Raw genomic sequence first — 20,407 nt, 5'->3', positions numbered from 1 at the left:
AGAAACAGCAGCCAGTCTGCATGAATGCTTTGACAGCAAAGGAGGGCTCAAAATTCCACCCTTCTCACTCAGACACTTTTGCCCATTTGCCAGGTCAAAAACCGTTGTTGGCAGAGAACAACTCAGCATAAATCATTTTTTTAATAAATAAAAAACCTGCTGCAGATTTCTTTTGCATACTGCTATGGGAATATCATTGACAGACCATATAAAAATACTAATAATAAATAATAATAACCCATACAGATGTGTGAGTTTTAGAGGCTGATTCCAGGAATGGATCGAAAGGTGAGAGATTAAATTACCATATTTTCCCATCTATAAGATGCCCCCACGCATAAGACGCCCCATATTTGGGGGGCAACAACCAATCGCCAGTCCATCCTAGGCACTATCCGTGTATAAGACGCCCACTGAGTTTTGACATATTTGGGGAGGGGGACCTAGTCTTATACAGTGGTGCCCCGCAAGACGAATGCCTCGCAAGACGGAAAACCCGCTAGACGAAAGGGTTTTCCGTTTTGGAGGTGCTTCGCAAAACAAATTTCCTATGGGCTTGCTTCGCAAGACGAAAATGTCTTGCGAGTTCCTGCGGGGTTTTTTTCCTTCCCCCCCCCTTTTTCCCAAGCCGCTAAGCCGCTTAACAGCTGATCCGCTAAGCCACTAAGCAGCTGATCGCTAAGCCGCTTATCAGCTGATCCGCTAAGCCGCTTATCAGCTGATCCGCTAAGCCCGCTAAGCCGCTTAACAGCTGATCCGCTAAGCCGCTTAACAGCTGATCCACTAAGCCGCTTATCAGCTGATCCGCTAAGCCGCTTAACAGCTGATCCGCTAAGCCGCTTAACAGCTGATCCACTAAGCCGCTTATCGGCTGATCCGCTAAGCCGCTTATCAGCTGATCCGCTAATCCCGCTAAGCCGCTAATGGGCTTGCTTCGCAAGACGAAAAAACCGCAAGACGAAGAGACTCGCGGAACGGATTCTTTTCGTCTTGCGAGGCACCACTGTACATGGAAAAATACAGTAGTTTGTGAACAAAGATTATGGGGAGAGGGGAGATTTAAAAGAGAAGGGAGGGAACTCCTGAAGGGTTCTGCCAACCTTTGAGAATACAGTGAGCTCCTCCCCTGTTTCCCTTTTAAAACTAATCCCACTGCCATCTCAAAGGCAGGGTGGAATGGAGTTGGTGTGAGAGACTCCCCAAAGCCTTTGTGAATCTGTCTCTTTGAGATGCCAGCAAGATCAGGCTTCAAAAGAAGACTGCCCTTTGAAAGCATTGCCTGCACACCAGACTTCTCCCTTTGGCAAAAATTGTCCCATCGCCCCATTTTACAGGGGTGGAGGGAATTTTTGAAAGCTGTTTGCAAAAGGTATATTTTGCAAACAACAGCTACTTGCAATGTTTTCAAAAGACAACTTTATTTCTCCCCTCCTCATTGGTTCCTCAACCCTGGTTTAAACAAACCATGAACAGTAAGCCAGACATAAACCAATAAATACCATATTTTTCCGTGTATAAGACGCCCCCATGTACATTTGGGGGGGGCTCCAAATTAAGAAAACACCCCTCAGCACTACCAGTGTGTAAGACGAGCCCCAATTTTAAACCCAACTTTTTGGTTAAAAACCTAGTCTTATACACGGAAAAATACGGTATATCAATTTGTAATAAAAGGGCCTTTTAAAAAAAGGAATAGGTCATCATTTTTTAAAGTCTCATTACATATCTGATGTAAAGACATGCCACATGCCTAGTGGCAGCTCATGCATCCATGTTACAAGAAAACATTCACCTGTGACCATAATTCCCAAGAGCCTAACGGTCAATGCTATAATTCCATGGAAACTGGCTATAATAGACATCAAAACCACTGGCATGTATTCAATTGCAGGACAAACTGCACAGAACATGCCTGCAGTGTGCAAATATCTAACACTGCCACATACTAAGGGGTATCAAAAGTTTACAAATTGCCACAAAGATTACATTAAGAGAACTAACATGCAACGAAAAGTTACCAGGGTGGGGAGGTTTACACGCAAGTGCCTTAAGCACTCTTTCAAACAGTAAATAATAAAGGACAACAGAACAATTTAAGCAGGAGATAGGAATGCTGTAGAACACAATGGTAGATTAAGAAAATAATGTGCTAGGTGCCCAAAAGGTTTCAAAAAGCTGCACACCCCTTCAGATGTCCAACCTGCTGTTTGACTATAATGTTTTAATTACTCCATTCTAAACCATTTAGCTCATTTTGGTCACTTATGCATCAGAAAGTCCCAAAAGCTTCCAAAACCAGGCGATCAGTGTCACGGCCCTATCATTAGGCAAAATGAGGCAACCTCCTCAGGTAGCATAAACCAACAGGAAGCCCTCCCCCCCCCCCCAATCTTTGTGTGGTAGGTGGCCTCTGCTGCTACATCTGAAACTGCCCTTAGGTGCAGTTAGAGATGGGAAGGCCTGGAAAAAAAACTGGGGGGAAATGGGGGGGAACCAGTTTTTTTCAGTTTTTCCCCAAAGCTGTTTCGGGGGGAAAAACAGGAAAAAATCATGCAGTAGTGTTGTCAGTGTTGAAGTCATGTTCAGCTACCAGTCAGGTCAGCTTTTGTGACTAGAATGGGAGAGTTGCCATCTTGTCCTTTGCCTCAGGCAGCAAAATGTTTTGGGACAGCCCTGCAAGCAAGCAACAAATCGGTTTTGTGCAGCTTTTGAAGCAATCCCCTACTCTGTAGTGTATGAGATCCCTGCATAAAGAAGTTGCTGTGTTTGTTTGCTGTGCTTATATATTTTTATTTTTAGATGTATTTTTAGTTTTAGATTTTATGATTTATGTGGAAATTGTTTTCCATTTGGTTGTGTACCTTTTGATGTGTTTTGTTTATTGTTCATGATTTTTGTTATGCTGGTAATTATGTAAATCTTGTCATGTTGTAAGCGGCCTTCAGCATAGTTTTAACTATGGAAAGGCAGCATAGAAATAAAATGATGTTGATGATATAGCTCGTGGTTTTATACAGAATTAGCCATAAGAGAAATGGAGAAGTTTAAATTAATTTTTCTAAATTAATTTCCTCCGGGAGTGCTGATCCATAAAAAAAACTTGTTACTACAGTATGAACTTATTTAACTTGGTGTGTTTTAGATACAGTAATACCTCTACGAACCTTCACTCCGTCGACTGTCCATTTCAGCGAACGTCTGCAGCAAATCCAGAAGTACCAGAACAGGTTACTTCCAGGTTTGCCACTCGCGCATGTGCAGAAGCACTAAATCGCACTTCGCGCATGTGCAGAAGCACAAACTGTTCCGCGTGTGCGCGCAGAGCAGCGCTTTGTTGAGCATCCCTTTCGTTGAGTGTCTAGGGCTCCGGAACGGATCCTGGACTCAAAACTGTCGGAAATCAAGCCCATATCAGGAGAAACTGGCAACTCTCCCAGGCACCCGGCTTGATCTCCTGTTGACCTCCCTGGCTGCATTCCCCAGCAAGATCCAGGCTAGGTCGCAATAGGCGATCCTTCTCAGTGTGAGAAGAACACACGCCCTCTTTCCTGCCCCCGTGGCAGGGGAAAGAGATGTGAGGAGAACCTGAGCTTACAGGGTTAAACAGCTCAGAGTGTACGCCCTGCCTACAATTTGGGAGGGGGGAGATTCTGCGTCATTTCCGAGAGTCTCCAGCCTTTGTTCTTTTTCTCTACTTTCGCTTTTGAGGAGACTGGACGTGTTTTCACGATGCTGTTCGACAATGGATAGTCTGCTGTAAATAAAAACTGCTTCTAGCTGCTAATATCCTAAGTGGACTTTATTTAAGCACACTGAAGAAAGCACTTGAGTCTGCAGCTTTCTCTGACCGCTGCTTAACTCTGCGTTTGCTCAGAGCATCGGAATGTGGCCCTTTGAAGTCCGGAGGCCTGGCTGGTAGCTGCACAGCCGAAGCGGGCTGGACGCCAAGGCTTATCTGAGCAATAAATCTTCTTCAAGAGATCTTGTACATGTACAAGATACAGAGAGGTTACACCAGTTGCAGATAAACCTTCAGAGAAAGATATGACAATGGCTGCGGCTAGGCCTGACACACTATCAAGGCTTAAACTTCCAGATTCAACCATTGGAATGCTCTCTTGTACCTGCAACCTCATCATACAAAACGCTCTCAAGATAACCCATGTTCTGCTAGAATAGACAGGTCAACAAATGGACCAAAGCTGCAATCCTAACTGCACCTACTCAGAAGTAACTCCTATGGAATTCTCTCAGGTAAATGCAGGAATCTGAGCACAAAGGAAATCAGAAGACAGTGGGTAGCTGAAATTCTGTCAATTTGTTCCTGACCAGACCATTAGCGTGCTGTAAAGCGATTGTCCTCACAGAAAGGACTGGAGAGAGACCAAAAATTTAAATCTGTCTAGTGCTGGAAAGTTAGAAAGAAATCAGGAATCATTACTTATAAATGTGGTGTTTATGGTGGTGTTAGCTGTGAGAGTAAATAAAGTTTTCAATTTATATGTACTGAGTGAAGTGTTCTTTTGAAACAGGGGCTGCCTGGCTGTCTCTGGGAGCAAGATAAAAGATCCACAGACATCCACATGAAATCTTGCCTTTGATGCGTAAGGTGACTTTCTGCGGAAAATGTCTAGCTGTCTGTCAACCGGTCAGCCCCACACCTGCAATATGGGGATAATAATACTGTCAGAACTGTATTACTGGTCATGGATATAAAGTTATTTAACCAAATTTATATACCACTTACTTGAGAGAAAGCCTCTAAGCAGTCTACAAAGAATAATCTAACATATTCATCACTGATAGCAATAAAAACAAAATTAATTACAAACTGACATAAAACTTTATCAGAATATTGAGTGTTGAAAATTACATGCCTAAGTAGAACCTGGAACACCCAAAAGAGTGTATAAATTCTAACTACTAATTCTAAATGCACTCCCCTCTTTGTTCAAAGTATTACAGTCACCTTACAAATCTTAGACAAAGGAACTTTATTTTACTTATCTATTTAAAGCATTTTTATCCCACTCCACATCTGAGAAGTTTCCCAGAGCATCTTACAGATTAATAAAAAAGCCCCTGTCCTCAATCTTACAATCCAAAAGACGCTACATAAAAGGAAAAAGGGATGGGGTGGGAGTAAGAAAAAAGTAAACTCAAGTACAAGTTACAGAGTTCTATATACCAGAATTCATTTATTCTTCTACTTCCTCACTATCATCCAAAGGTCTGGGAGAGGAGGAATATTTGTGCCTGGTGTCTAAAGTTACGTAACAAAAGCACCAGACGAGTCTCCAGACGAGAGCATTCCATAAACAGAAAGCCACCACACAAAAGGCCCATTCTCATGTCCACCTTCTGGACCTCTTGTGGAGGAGGAGAAAGAAAGGTCTCAGATCATGATTGCAGAGTCCAGTTTGGTTTATAGCAGTCCTTGAGGTATTCCAGTGCTGAGCCATTTAAGGCTTTATAGATCAAAACCAGCACTTTTGAATTGGGCTTGGAATCGGAGTCAGGCCAGGTTTGGTGTTATATGCTCAAACCGTCTTGCCCTGGGAGCAACCTGGTCATTGAATTCTGCACCATGTGAAGTTTCTGAACCATCTTCAGAGACAGTCCCACTTCTAATGTGTTGCAGTAATCCAGAGCATAGACAACGGAAGTTAGGTTATCCCTGTCCAGATAGGGGTGCAGCTTTGAAATCAGCCAACTGAGGCCTTCTTCTTCTTCTTCTTCTTCTTCTTCTTCTTCTTCTTCTTCTTCTTCTTCTTCTTCTTCTTCCCCGCCCATCTGACTGGGTTTCCCCAGCCACTACATCTTCCAACTATATAGGAGTATGTTGTTGTTGTTTAGTCGTTTAGTCGTGTCCGACTCTTCGTGACCCCATGGACCAAAGCACGCCAGGCACTCCTGTCTTCCACTGCGTCCCGCAGTTTGGTCAAACTCATGCTGGTAGCTTCGAGAACACTATCCAACCATCTCGTCCTCTGTCGTTCCCTTCTCCTTGTGCCCTCCATCTTTCCCAACATCAGGGTCTTTTCCAGGGAGTCTTCTCTTTTCATGAGGTGGCCAAAGTATTGTAGCCTCAGCTTCAGGATCTGTCCTTCCAGTGAGCACTCAGGGCTGATTCCCTTCAGAATGGAGAGGTTTGATCTTCTTGCAGTCCATGGGACTCTCAAGAGTCTCCTCCAGCACCATAATTCAAAAGCATCAATTCTTTGGCGATCAGCCTTCTTTATGGTCCACCTTTCACTTCCATACATCACTACTGGGAAAACCATAGCTTTTACTATACGGACCTTTGTTGGCAAGGTAATGTCTCTACTTTTTAAGATGCTGTCTAGGTTTGTCATTGCTTTTCTCCCAAGAAGCAGGCGTCTTTTAATTTCGTGGCTGCTGTCACCATCTGCAGTGATCATATAGGAGTATAGCTCTGCCAAATGCTTGGAGGAAGGTGAGGTGATTGCCTTGTTCTTGTGGAACACACATCAAAAAATGCACATCTCAGCTGAAGTAACTAAACATGAGAGAAGAGACTTTTAAGTGCTTGCTCTTGCACCTGGTCTACTCCACAAACTGTCATTGCAACACAAAGAAAAATGTCATCAAGAAAATGTTAGGATGTCTCTGAAAGTTTGAAGGACAAAAACAGGGACTGGGGAGATACACTGAAGGCAGGACCTTCTTGGTGGTAGCACTGCTATTGTGGAGCTCACTCTACAGCAGATCTGTCAAAGCCCCCTCCCTCGTGGTTTTTAAGTATGATCTTCAAAAGACCTTTTGGCTGTCTTCTTTTTCTATTTTAAACAACTGTTTTTACTGCAATTGTTTTCTATCCTGAATTTTTATTGCTTTGCATTGCATTTATAGTAGCTTAATATTCAAAGTCACCTTGTGAAGGCTTTTAGCTTTGAAGACCAGGGCAGAAGCACCTGAATAAATAAAACACATGCTACAATTACTCTGCAGTAAACACATTTGTCGGGGAATCCTGAACTTTATTAATCTGCATTCCTCTTTATGGCAACAATTTACATGGGGTGATTTCACCAGTATATCATTTTTTTATTATTTATTAAATTTATATATCAAGTTTCAATTGGGAATCACAGGGCGGTTTACAGTGTAGAAACACAAAAATGTGTAACGTAATAGCAAACAAAGCAATAACCCTCATACATATACACAAAATCACACAGTTTAAAAGGCCATAGTTTGTTTAATTAGCTAAGGCCTGGGAGAAGAGGAATGTTTTTGCCTCGCGCTTAAAAGTTTTATTTATAGTATTTATTTATTTATTTATTTAAATATTTATATACTGCTGTATCATAAAAAATATATCACAGCAGTTTACAACAGTATAAAAACATGAAACCAAACAATAGCTTCATAAGAAGTTAAAAAGAGAAGTTTAAAAGTAAAAGAAATTAAATAGACCATGGGGGGGTGCTCTTAACTGCCAGCATAGGACTGGAGGAACAGAAAAGTTTTCAGCAGACATGAACTGGCACAGAAGGTGCCCACTGAATCTATATTGGCAGGGCATTCCACAGAAATGGACCAAAGACTTGATTTCTCGTTGTCAAATGAGCCTCACCACTTCACCCAAGATGCTCCTACAGGTGATCTCCGTGGTCAACCTGGAATATAAAGGTTCGGGAGATCCCTAACATATTCTGGGCCCAAGTTGTCCAAGGCTTTGAAAATCAAAGCAAGAACCCTGGACCTGGCTTGGCAACACATGGGCATCCCATGCAGCCTTTTTAACAATGGGGTCACACGTTCTTGACCAAAAGTCCCAACAGCATTCTGGCTGCAGCATTCCAAACCAGACCCAAGGGTAACCCTACACAGACATCATTACAGTAATCTAGCCTGGAGGCTACCAATGTATGAGCTACAGTGGTCAGACCATCCCTGTCCAGGAACGGCAATAGTTGGGTGAACCACAGCAAGCTGGTAAAAGGTCTCCTAACCACAGAGGACACTTGGGCCTTTAGTGACAAAGATGTCTACAGGAGTACCCCCAAGCTATGCACTTGCTTCTTCAGAGGGAGTGCAACTTCATCCAAAACAGGTAACTTGCCAATTGCCCAAACATGGGAACCACCCATCCAAAGAGCCTGTCTTCCCAAGATTCAAGCACAGTTCATTGGTCCTCATCCAGTCCATCACTGCATCTAGACACTGGCCCACAGCTTCCACAGTGTCTCCTGATGTGGTTGTTACGGAGAAGTAGAGTTGCATGTCATCAGCATACTGGTGACACCTCCCTCCAAAACTCCTAAGGACTACACGCAACAGCTTCATACAGATATTAAATAGCTCTGGAAAGAAAACAGTACCCTACAGAACCCCACAGCACAAATGCCAGGGGGCCAAGGAACATTCACCAATGCACCTCTCTGGAAACCGCCTTGAAGACAGGGACAGAACCACTGTAAAACATCTCATCTCATCTCATACTCATCTCACTAAGTCAATGCAGGAGGATACCATGGTCGATGGTATCAAAAGTCACTGAGAGATCAAGCAGAAGTAACAGAGTCGCACTCCCCTTGTCCCTCTCACGATAAAGGTCATCCAAGGCTGTTTCAGTTCCAAAACCAGGTTTGAACCCAGGCTGTGGATTATTAATTATTATTAGTATTATTGTTATTATTTATACCCTGCCCATCTGGCTGGGCTTCCCCAGCCACTCTGGGCGGCTTCCAACAAAATACTAAAATAGAGAAATCCATCAAACATTAAAAGCTTCCCTAAACAGGGCTGCCTTCAGATATCTTCTAAAAGTCTGGTAGTTGTTGTTCTCTTTGACATCTGGAGGGAGGGCGTTCCACAGGGTAGGTGCCACTACCGAGAAGGCCCTCGGCACTGGACCTCAGTGTCCAGGTAGAACGATTGGGGTGGAGATCATCAGTCTCTTCCAGGAATACCTGATGTTGCTCTGCAACTACCCTCTCCACCACCTTTGCCAAGAAAGGGGTGTTGGCGACTGGTCTATAGTTGTTACTCTGTTGGGTCTAGGGTGGGATAGCTGAGCAGCAGTCACCAATTCAGCCACCTGACCCTGGGTAGCTTTAATAAACCAGAATGGACAAGGATCTGATGAGCAGGTGATCAAGCACATCACTTAAAGTATTCTGTCCACATCTTCAGCCCACATCAACTGGAAATGATCCCACAACCCCAGACTCGACATTGCATTGGACATCTCAGCTGGTACTGTTACAATAGCAGCATCTAAATCACTGCAGAACCGAGCAACTTTATCATTGAAATGTTTAGCCATTCAGTTACAGCTAGTTACTGTGTGCTCCAGAGATTCACCCCCCTAGTCAGGAGTAATCAACCTCTGGACCATACAGAACAGCTCCAGCGGGTGGCTCCTAGGAGATGCAATGAAGGCAGTGAAGTTGGATTTCTTCTGTCTAAGGAGGAGTGGAAGGAGTTTGCCCTCCAAAAGCAAGCAAGGGGAGGAATCCACAGTACACATAGCACATACCTGTTAATCTCCTTGACTGCTTCTTCGCAGGATCTCCACCACCCCACCCACATGTTCTCCAATGACTGCTCCTTCGCCCAAACTTCACACACACCCTACACAGTTCCATGTTTCAGACATTGTGATATATCACTAAAAAACAATGTTTGGCTGGTGATATATTGCAATGTTGAAAACCAGCTATCGCCCAGCCCTCATTCTCACCTGCAAGATATATACAGAAATAAGCCAAATGATCTGTTTCCTTGTTATAAAATAAGTTTGGAAGGAGCATAATTTCCCAACTCCTCACTTGATTTACATAATATATAAATCAAGCTGCCAGGATCTGGAGAACTAGAATATGACAAACCTAACTGTGAGCCACGCTGGTAGTGAGGCAGGATGTAAATGAATTAAATTAAAGAATCACAGTTCAGCAGCATTCCCACTCATACACCCTCAACAATTACCATAAAACCAACACACTTTTTTGTAATTTTATGTACACCGCTTAGAGACGCTAATGATTAAGTGGCATATAAATACTAAACAAACAAATAAACAAATGCAACAGATTGTCAGAACAGAATGAAAGCAGATAATATGAAAGGAATGAAAGAAGAAAAAAGCAGGATAAGAGTTCCAGCCACACCTACTTTGCTTTCTCTACCTGACTGCAAAAAAGCAAGCGTCTCAGCAGACACTGGGCCATAAAGCAGGTCTCAGAAGTCAATGTTCTGGCTGCATCCCAAAACAATTTCAAGTCAGGGTCTGCCTCCAGTATGTATTACAGGAAAACTCTTCTGCTAACAACAGGTTGATCTCTCACACGCCTTCAAATAGATATTCTCTAACTAGGGAAATGACGTTTCTTTAAAAAATCTTTTAAAACACAGTTTTTTAAAGAGAAAAAAGTATAAAATTTAACAAACCGCTAATAACTAATCAAAGCAAAAGGTAAACTAACTTTTATTCTGAGTAGATACATTGAAATTAATGGATCCAAATTGGCCATGGCCAATAATTTCAGTGGGTCTGCTCTCAGTAAAACTTAGTTGAATACCTTGATGTAGAAGCCAGCAGCAGTCAAAATTCTAATTTCTAAAGCACTACCTAAATAGGTGAGCAGCGATATGGCCAGCTTCTGGCAGGGCAATCCCTGCCTTGGTCCCACTACAAAAAAGGCCCTGGATGTTATCTGACTAACTCATACACAGAGCAGACCCATAAAAATCAATGGACTCTTGATGTGTGTAATTTAACCCTGTTTATCTACAGTGGATCTACACAGTGTGTGACTGATGCTGCAATCCGAACCCCACTTACCTGGGAGAAAACCCCATTGAATTCAACAGGACTAGTTTTTGAGGAGCCTTGGTTAGGCTCCCACTGCTAGTCAGATACCCTTGTCTACAACGCCCACGCATATGTGGAAAAATGAAACAGGGCGTCAACGATGTCTGGTATATTCGTGTGGGTGCAGGAAACTTGTTGCTAATGTGTAGTACCCCCCCTCCCCAAGGCTGCACTTGTGTGAGCCCTTTGCTTTGGGCCCCCTGCTCTGGGGGTCATGCACAACACTACCAACTCTGCCCCTCACCCAACCTCCTTCAAGGGCCAGAGATGCAGGGCAAAGGCTGCCTGCACTTCAACATCAACTTTGCTGGACCTTTACCAAAGGTGTCACGAGCTTTGAAGACACTCGAACTCAGGACACAAGGGCGAAACGTGCTAAGAGGAAAGCACGCTTGGCAGACCCTCACCGTGATCAACTCCTGCCCGGAAACCAATGTCCCCAACTGTGGAAGGACATGTGGATCCAGAACTGCCCTCCACAGTCACTTACGGACTCATTGTTAAAACCGTGTTTATGGATGACGAGTGATTGCCAAAGAAGAAGCACGCCTAGGAAAGCAGGCAAGTTAGTAGGTTGCAAGGAGCAGCTGCCTCTGCCTCCCCTGCCATCTCACCCTTAGCACAATACAGTGGTACCTCAGGATGCGAACGGGATCCGTTCTGGAGCCTCGTGCGCATCCCGAACGGAACATAAGACGCGACGTGTGTCATGTTTCGCCGCTTCCGCGCATGAGGTCATTTTGACTGTCTGCACATGCGCGAGTGGTGAAACCCGGAAGTAACACGCTCCGTTACTTCCGGGTCACCGCGGAGCGAAACCCGAAAATACTTATCCTGAAACGTATTTAAACCACAGAGCCTAGGGCTTGCCGATCAGAAGGTTGGCGGTTCGAATCCCCGCAGCGGGGTGAGCTCCCGTTGCTTGATCCCTGCCAACCTAGCAGTTCGAAAGCACATCAAAGCGCAAGTATATCAATAGGTACCGCTCCGGCGGGAAGGTAAACGGCGTTTCCGTGCGCTGCTCTGGTTTGCCAGAAGCGGCTTAGCCATGCTGGCCACATGACCTGGAAGCTGTACGCCGGCTCCCTCGGCCAGTAAAGTGAGATGAGTGCCACAACCCCAGAGTCGGTCACGACTGGACCCAGTGACGTAGCGTGGGGGGTGCAGGGGGGGCCGGCCGCACTGGGTGCAACATCTGGGGTTAGGGCAAATCCATGGGTTAGGGGGCGCAAATCCATGGGTTAGGGGGCGCAAATCCACGGGTTAGGGGGCGCAAATTACTTGCCTTGCCCCGGGTGCTGACAACGCACGCTACGCCACTGACTGGACCTAATGGTCAGGGGTCCCTTTACCTTTTACCTATGACTGTATTATGGACTGGGGGGTCTGGAGCTCTGCAAGGGCAGGTTGGCAGGCGAGGGAGCCAAGAAGGAGCCAGCGGGGATGCCTTGCAGCTTGCCGGTCGCCTGCGATGCCCAGGGAAGACGGAGCCTGGTCTTTCTGGACCTACTCCCCGCATTTCTTCCCCTTCCCTCTCTCGGCTTGACACGGACCCTACCCGAAAAGGAAAACCAGCGCGGGCAGGCAGCGTTTCCTTCCCCGCTCTCCCCGGGGTGGCGGAGGTCCCAATCCCTCGCACCGGCCAGGGGGATGCAAGCGAGGAGCCGGCGCCCCCTCTGGCTGCCTCGCCCTCGCTTCCCTTCGCGGCAGCATCTCGGGCCTCGCCTCGGGAAGCCCCCCACCCCGCCGCCGGCCTCCCTCGAGGGCGCGCCCGCCAGGCCCCGGCGCGAGAGTCGGGGGAGCCAGGCGCCGGCCTCACCTCCGACGCGGTACATGTTGGCAGCCATAGCGGCGGCGGCGGCGGAGCGAGGAAGGCCCGGCAGGCGCCGACGGTGATGCTGCTGCCTCCGCTGCTGCTGCCTCGCCTGCTCGCGCTGCCGTCGGCGCCGGATCCTCTGGAAAATGGAGACCGGGGAAGAGGGAGGAGACCAGTCGGGAGGAGGGGGAAGGGGCCTGGGAGGAGCCCGCCGACGCCGCCAGGCCCTCCCCGCCAGGCCGGCTCGGGAAGGCGCTTCGCTGCGAGGAGACCAGGAATGTCGCCCCCCGGGGCGCCTTCGGTTGCCCCCAGCCACCCTTCCGGGTCCTCAGGCCGTGGGAAGGGCGTCTTCCCGGGGGGAAAGGGTGCCGGCCTTCTTCTGTCTTCCCTGGCAAAAGGCCACTCTTGAAGGCCAAGCCTCCCCCTCGCTCAGTTACTTATGGGGTCCTGAGGTGGGCTGAGGCCCATTGAAACCCCATGCACTCTCCCCAGGGCCGAGGCAAATGTCCTTGGGACCAGGATGTGCTTTGGAAGATTGCTGGGTGTTTCCAAGATGGCCTCGCCCAGTGCTTTTTTTTCTTCAAAAAAATGTTTAGGGTTACTCTCGTTTCCCTACTCATATTGAAATACTGCCTCTCAATGAGGCCAAACTTAATAGATTCACAAAATGTTTAGGGGTGTGTGTAGCCCTGCGTCCCTCCAGGAAAAAAAGCACTTGCCTTACCTCTGTTTTCCAAAAAACAGCCTGGATCGCAACGTTTAGCTATTTGATTATTTAATTTCTATGCCGCTTACTATGTTTAGAACATCTCTAAGCGGTGTACAAAAAGCTTAAAAAACAGGCAACTTGAATGTTAAAAAATTACACCGTTACGTATTAAAAGTGTTGCATTTGGTCTGCATTTAGCCATCGAGCCTTATTTCTCCAGTTGTGGTTGATTCGCAGGAAAGCAGGGGGGTTCAATACATAAATGTAAGGTGATGAGTTTGGGCTGGGGTGGGGGTAAGGATTCCATTGTCAAAGGAGCCAAGTTTCTGGGTGACTTTACAGGACCCTTAGTCTAAGAAAGGAGGTTGCTTTGTGCTGGGGGGTGATACGGAAGGGGGGGGCATGTCTTCACCTTCTTCGCTACAATATATCAATTTATTTCCAATTGTCAATGTCAAAAGGGACTAAAATCTATAAAATTCATAGAAAATCAACGTGCCAATTTGCTCAATTTCTCTAGGACTCCATCACACCTCCCCTGTCCTCCATAATCCCTCAAGCAAGGTGTCAAGACCCTAATCCTGTCAAATCACTCTGCCAAGCCTTTCCTCCAGGAAATGCCAGTACATGGACCATGGTCTTCTCATCAGGATGTGCTTATCTGCGCATATCTCCAGCTCTGCATATTCCCCCCTCCCTCCCCCATATGTTAATCCTGTGTAACCCAACCTCTTCTTAATGTATTCATGATGTAATCTGTGTAACCCAACCTCTTCTTAATGTATTCATGATGTAATCTGTGTAACGCAACCTCTCTTTAATGTATTCATGATGTAACGGATGTATTTTGCACTGTATTCTGGGACATGGAGGGAAGTTTCAAAAGTTTATGTCACCCCTTTCTCGCTGTTCAATCTCGCCTTGAACCTGTTGCGCAATAAACTTGAATCTTCTGCAGCTTGCTCCTGTCTCCGGCTGAGCTCATTTTTCCTCCGCAGGGACCCGCGGACTTAGTCCGACGAGCTGGGTGGCTGAGCAGCCTCGCACCCAGATTTTTACCGTAACAGGGGTAAATGGGTGGGTGGTTGAGCCCCCTCCCTCACCTGGCCGGTAGTTAGGAGGACAAAGGCCAGAGCTGAAGTCTGGATGAGCTGGGCTAAAAGCAGGAGGCAGGCAGAAGCCTGAGACGAAGAGCCATGCTTGATTTCCGCTGCAATCCGAAACTGTGCATATACAGTGGTACCTCTGGTTGCGAACAGGATCCGTTCCGGAGCCCCGTTCACATCATGAGCAGAACGCAACCCGTGTCTGCGTGTGTGCAGGTCGCGATTTGCCACTTCTGCGCATGCGCATGACGTCATTCTGAGCGTCTCCACATGCACGAGTGGCGAAACCCGGAAGTAACCCGTTCCATTACTTTCATTGAACCTGAAAAGACCCAACCTGAATCGAACGTAACAAGAGGTATGACTATGGAAGAAACAAGACCATATGGGGAGTTAAGGCTGTGAGCCCTTCCAGCGTAGGCTCAGGATGTGTATATGTGTGTAAGTAAGCCACATATCCTAAAGGCACTACAGTCTCCACTGCCCTTCATTCCTATGAAATTGAACATTGGATGGGTGGGCACCTGGAACCCCTGGAATCTCATGGCTCAGAGATTGGGGTGGTGGGCAACATTATGCTTTCCTGCAATGAAAAAACTACATCCCTTGTATGACCCTTTTCAAAGTAGTCCCCCTCGCTGGACTTAGAAGGCTTCAATAATGTATTTGGTTGGCATGCATATTTGTGGCATGATAAGGTAAAAGCACATAAAGCGTTCAAAAATCATATTGTTAGAAAAGCACTGTTTAATGTTTGGATAAGATATAAGGATTTGTTAGAAAATAAAACCCCAAGATGGTTGTCACCAATGGAAGCGAAGGCACAGAAAGAACTCAATATGGAGGCCAAATGGCCGAAATATTGGGAAATTCTGGAACAAGATGGAGATAGAATAAAACTGCAGAGCTTTGAAAAATTGAAAAACAGAGTGCGAGATTGGCTCCATTATTACCAAATAATGGAGGCATACAACTTGGACAAAAAAGTTGGTTTCCAGGTGGAAAAATCAAAATTGGAAACAGAATTGTTAGACCCCAAAATTAAGAATTTGTCAAGAATGTATAACTTGCTGTTGAAATGGAACACTCAGGATGAAACGGTGAAATCTGCTATGATTAAATGGGCACAAGATGTTGGACATAACATTATGATGGCTGACTGGGAACAGTTATGGATCACAGGTATGAAATTTACGGCATGTAATGCCGTAAGAGAGAATTTAATGAAAATGATTTACAGGTGGTACATGACACCAGTCAAGCTTGCAAAAATCTATAATTTACCTGATAATAAATGTTGGAAATGTAATGTGACTGAAGGTACATTCTTTCACCTTTGGTGGACATGCCCAAGGATTAAGACATTCTGGGAGATGGTTTATAATGAAATGAAAAAGGTATTTAAATATACCTTCCTGAAGAAACCAGAGGCCTTTCTCCTGGGCATGGTCGGCCAATTGGTGCCAAAGAAGGACAGAACTTTTTTTATGTATGCAACAACAGCAGCAAGAATACTCATCACGAAGTATTGGAAGACACAAGATTTACCCACCCGGGAAGAATGGCAGATGAAGTTGATGGACTATATGGAACTGGTGGAAATGACTGGAAGAATCCGAGACCAGGGAGAAGAGTAGGTGGAAGAAGATTGGAAAAAATTTAAAGATTATTTACAGAAATACTGTAAAATCAATGAATGTTAGAAAAATGCTGGAATGAAGTTATATGGCTTTAGCAGAAATGTAATAAGGAATTAAGTACAAATAGATTTTTAATGTATTAAAGGGAAAATATAAGGTTAGAATAAGTTAAGATAAATTACAGGACAGAAAACAGAGGAAGATGGAAAGGAATTGCTGAAACAGTTAATTGAAGTGGAATACAAAAAGGGAGGTGTGAGGAGGTCGTGGAAACAAGTGAATGAAAATTAAGAGATTGAAATTATTGGATGTGTTCTAAATTGTGTTTGTTTTGTTTTGTTAATCTAATGTTTTGTGTTAGTGTTACGTAGTGTTTTTGGTTTTGTATAGTGTTGTATTGTTTTGTTGGATTCTTTTTCTTTTTCTTTTCTTTTATAGTCTTTAAACTGTTAATAAATATTATTTTTAAAAAAATCAAAGTAGTCCCCCTCATACTATGCCATCTTATCTACAGGATCTATCTACGATTCTAAAGATGGAAGAGCTTTCTTGAGTGCACAACTGAAGGTGCTTCCTTCAGCAGTCGGGGAACCCCATTTCATAATCAAACATGTCCATGCAGAAATGGTGATACGGAAACACTGGCCCGTGTGCTTCTGCTGTTGAGAAAATAGAAAGGAAACTAATTGTTAAAGCGTCTAAAGCAAAGCAGAAGGCTTGATTTATAGTGGACAAGAAAGATTAAAATAGATAGAAACTCTTTCATCTTTAATCCTTTTGTTTTTGTTTCCTGCCACTAAAGAACAGGTGAAATCAAAAGTTAAGCAACCATCCTTAACCATGAGAAAGGAATTTGTTTGTTCTGAGAGAGCGCAACCGCACCTGTGATTTTAAGGGGGAAACATCAAGGTGGATTGAGTAGCTAATAATATCCAGAATATTAAAAGTATCCCATGTGACAAATGTACTTTTGAATCAACCAGTGATGGTTGGTATAGTTAAACAGTTGATGGCTGAACAATTAAAAATGATCAGATCAATGTTTGATGAAGATGAAGAAAATGAGACAGAGGAATATGTTGGAAAATGGAATCATAGAATCATAGAATCATAGAATCATAGAGTTGGAAGAGACCACAAGGGCCATTGAGTCCAACCCCCTGCCAAGCAGGAAACACCATCAGAGCACTCCTGACATATGGTTGTCAAGCCTCTGCTTAAAGACCTCCAAAGAAGGAGACTCCACCACACTCCTTGGCAGCAAATTCCACTGTCGAACAGCTCTTACTGTCAGGAAGTTCTTCCTAATGTTTAGGTGGAATCTTCTTTCTTGTAGTTTGGATCCATTGCTCCGTGTCCGCTTCTCTGGAGCAGCAGAAAACAACCTTTCTCCCTCCTCTATGTGACATCCTTTTATATATTTGAACATGGCTATCATATCACCCCTTAACCTCCTCTTCTCCAGGCTAAACATGCCCAGCTCCCTTAGCCGTTCCTCATAAGGCATCGTTTCCAGGCCTTTGACCATTTTGGTTGCCCTCCTCTGGACACGTTCCAGTTTGTCAATGTCCTTCTTGAACTGTGGTGCCCAGAACTGGACACAGTACTCCAGGTGAGGTCTGACCAGAGCAGAATACAGTGGCACTATTACTTCCCTTGATCTAGATGCTATACTCCTATTGATGCAGCCCAGAATTGCATTGGCTTTTTTAGCTGCCGCGTCACACTGTTGGCTCATGTCAAGTTTGTGGTCAACCAAGACTCCTAGATCCTTTTCACATGTAGTGCTCTCAAGCCAGGTGTCACCCATCTTGTATTTGTGCCTCTCATTTTTTTTGCCCAAGTGCAATACTTTACATTTCTCCCTGTTAAAATTCATCTTGTTTGTTTTGGCCCAGTTCTCTAATCTGTCAAGGTCGTTTTGAAGTGTGATCCTGTCCTCTGGGGTGTTAGCCACCCCTCCCAGTTTGGTGTCATCTGCAAATTTGATCAGGATGCCCTTGAGTCCATCATCCAAGTCGTTGATAAAGATGTTGAATAAGACCGGGCCCAAGACAGAACCCTGTGGCACCCCACTAGCCACTCTTCTCCAGGATGAAGAGGAACCATTGATGAGCACCCTTTGGGTTCGGTCAGTCAGCCAGTTACAAATCCACTGAGTGGTAGCATAGTCAAGACCGCATTTCACCAGCTTCTTTACAAGAATATCATGGGGCACCTTGTCAAATGCCTTGCTGAAATCAAGGTAGGCTACATCCACTGCGTTCCCTTCATCTACCAGGCTTGTAATTCTGTCAAAAAACGAGATCAGGTTCGTCTGACATGACTTATTTTTCAGAAATCCATGCTGACTATTGGTGATCACAGCATTCCTTTCTAGGTGCTCACAGACTGTTTGCTTAATGATCTGCTCCAGAATCTTCCCTGGTATTGATGTCAGACTGACTGGGCGGTAATTATTTGGGTCCTCTCTTTTCCCCTTTTTGAAAATAGGGACAACATTTGCCCTCCTCCAGTCTGCCGGGACTTCGCCTGTTCTCCAGGAATTCTCAAAGATGACTGCCAGTGGTTCTGAAATCACATCTGCCAGTTCTTTTAATACTCTTGGATGCAGTTCATCTGGCCCTGGAGACTTGAATACATCTAGACTAGCCAAGTATTCTTGTACTATCTCCTTAGTTATTCTGGGCTGTGTTTCCTCTGCTGAATCATTTGCTCCAAATTCTTCAGGTCGGGCATTGTTTTCTTTATCGGAGAAGACTGAGGCAAAGAAGGCATTGAGGAGTTCAGCCCTTTCTGTGTCCCCTGTTTGCATTTCACCATCTTCTCCTCTGAGTGACCCCACAGTTTCTTTGTTCTTCCTTTTGCTACGAACATACCCATAAAAGCCTTTTTTGTTGCTTTTAACCTCTCTAGCAAGCCTGAGTTCATTCTGTGCTTTAGCTTTTCTGACTTTGTGTCTACACGTGCTGGCTATTTGTTTGAATTCCTCTTTGGTGGTTCCCCCCCTTTTCCATTTTTTGTACACATCCTTTTTTAATCTTAACTCAGTTAAAAGTTCTTTAGATAGCCACCCTGGCTTCTTTAGGCACCTTCCGTGTTTCCGTCTCATTGGTATTGCCTGAAGTTGTGCTTTTACTATCTCCCTCTTAACAAACTCCCAGCCATCATGAACTCCCTTTCCTTTTAGTATTACTGTCCATGGGATCTCACCAAGCACTTCCCTAAGTTTTATGAAGTCGGCTTTCTTAAAGTCGAGAAATTGAGTCCTAGTATGCTTGGCTGCTCCTTTCCGCTGTATAGTAAACTTCAGAAGAGCATGATCACTCGCGCCTAATGATCCTTCCACTTCTACCCCACTAACCAGGTCATCAACATTGGTTAGGACCAGATCTAAAATGGCTGTTCCTCTTGTTGCTTCTCCCACTTTCTGGACAATGAAGTTGTCTGCAAGGCCAGTGAGGAATCTGTTTGACCTTATGCTCTTGGCTGAGTTTGACATCCAACAAATATCCGGGTAATTGAAGTCCCCCATTACTACTATCTCCCTTCCTTTTGCATGCTTGGCCATCTGTTCCAGGAAGGCATCATCTATGTCCTCCGTTTGGCTTGGGGATCTATAGTAAACTCCCACAATGAGGTCACTGTTATTCTTCTCTCCCTTAATTTTGACCCAAATGCTCTCACTTTGGCTTTGAGGTTCTAAATCTTGGATCTCTTCACAGGTATACACATCCCTGACATATAACGCCACTCCTCCTCCTTTCTTGTCTGGTCTGTTTCTCTGAAATAGATTGTATCCCTCCATTATTACATTCCAATCGTGGGACTTATCCCACCAGGTTTCAGTGATTCCTATTATGTCATATTTAGTTTGCTGTACCAAGAGCTCAAGCTCATCTTGTTTATTTCCCATGCTTTGCGCATTAGTGTACAGACATTGAAGTCCATTAATCATTCCCCCGTGTCTCTTATTTAAGGATTTTTTCCTCCCACCACTAGGTCTGCGTGCTGGAAATGGGGAATACCTAGAAGCTTCAGACCAAATTGATGAAATGTTGGCAGTTTTGGATCATGCAGCACGTAAACTGAAGGAAGCAGATAGTGATGCAGAAATGGAAGCTACCTCCATACATTCTTTCTATTAGTTGTGTGTGCACGCACACACACACACACCTTTAGTACTAACTAAAATATTTTAATTTTCACCCAAATATTTACATACAAGATCCATATATCATTGAGGCAGAAGGTGGGTGTCATTTCAAAGCAAGAGACAGGATAGGTATG

The 20,407-nt window shown here is 44.8% G+C and overlaps 2 protein-coding genes across 7 annotated transcripts in view; one reads left to right on the top strand and one right to left on the bottom strand.

The window, feature by feature from the left end:
• The window catches only part of DGKH (diacylglycerol kinase eta), a 764,231-nt gene extending 763,218 nt beyond the window's left edge, over window positions 1–1,013 (top strand). For all 3 annotated transcript variants that reach the window (XR_014550947.1, XR_014550948.1, XR_014550949.1), the window contains 2 exons: window positions 448–766; window positions 896–1,013. The gene's annotated coding sequence lies outside the window, so the exon portion shown is untranslated. The remainder of the gene's footprint in view (window positions 1–447; window positions 767–895) is intronic.
• Window positions 1–12,936, bottom strand: part of MTA1 (metastasis associated 1) — a 61,561-nt gene extending 48,625 nt beyond the window's left edge. For 2 of the 4 annotated variants that reach the window (XM_083624667.1, XM_083624666.1), the window contains exon 1: window positions 12,666–12,936. In XM_083624667.1, coding sequence (XP_083480793.1) covers window positions 12,666–12,693 — 28 coding nt within the window. In that variant the 5' untranslated portion in view covers window positions 12,694–12,936. Of the gene's footprint in view, window positions 1–12,205; window positions 12,309–12,665 lie in introns of those variants that run through there. The other 2 variants (XR_014550955.1, XM_083624668.1) reach the window with 2 other exon arrangements.
• Window positions 12,937–20,407: the final 7,471 nt, after the last annotated feature.

This window comes from Podarcis filfolensis, assembly GCF_964270895.1.
Source record: "Podarcis filfolensis genome assembly, chromosome: 7".
Taxonomy (NCBI): Eukaryota; Metazoa; Chordata; class Lepidosauria; order Squamata; family Lacertidae; genus Podarcis; species Podarcis filfolensis.
This window is presented reverse-complemented; position numbering and strand designations above follow the sequence as displayed.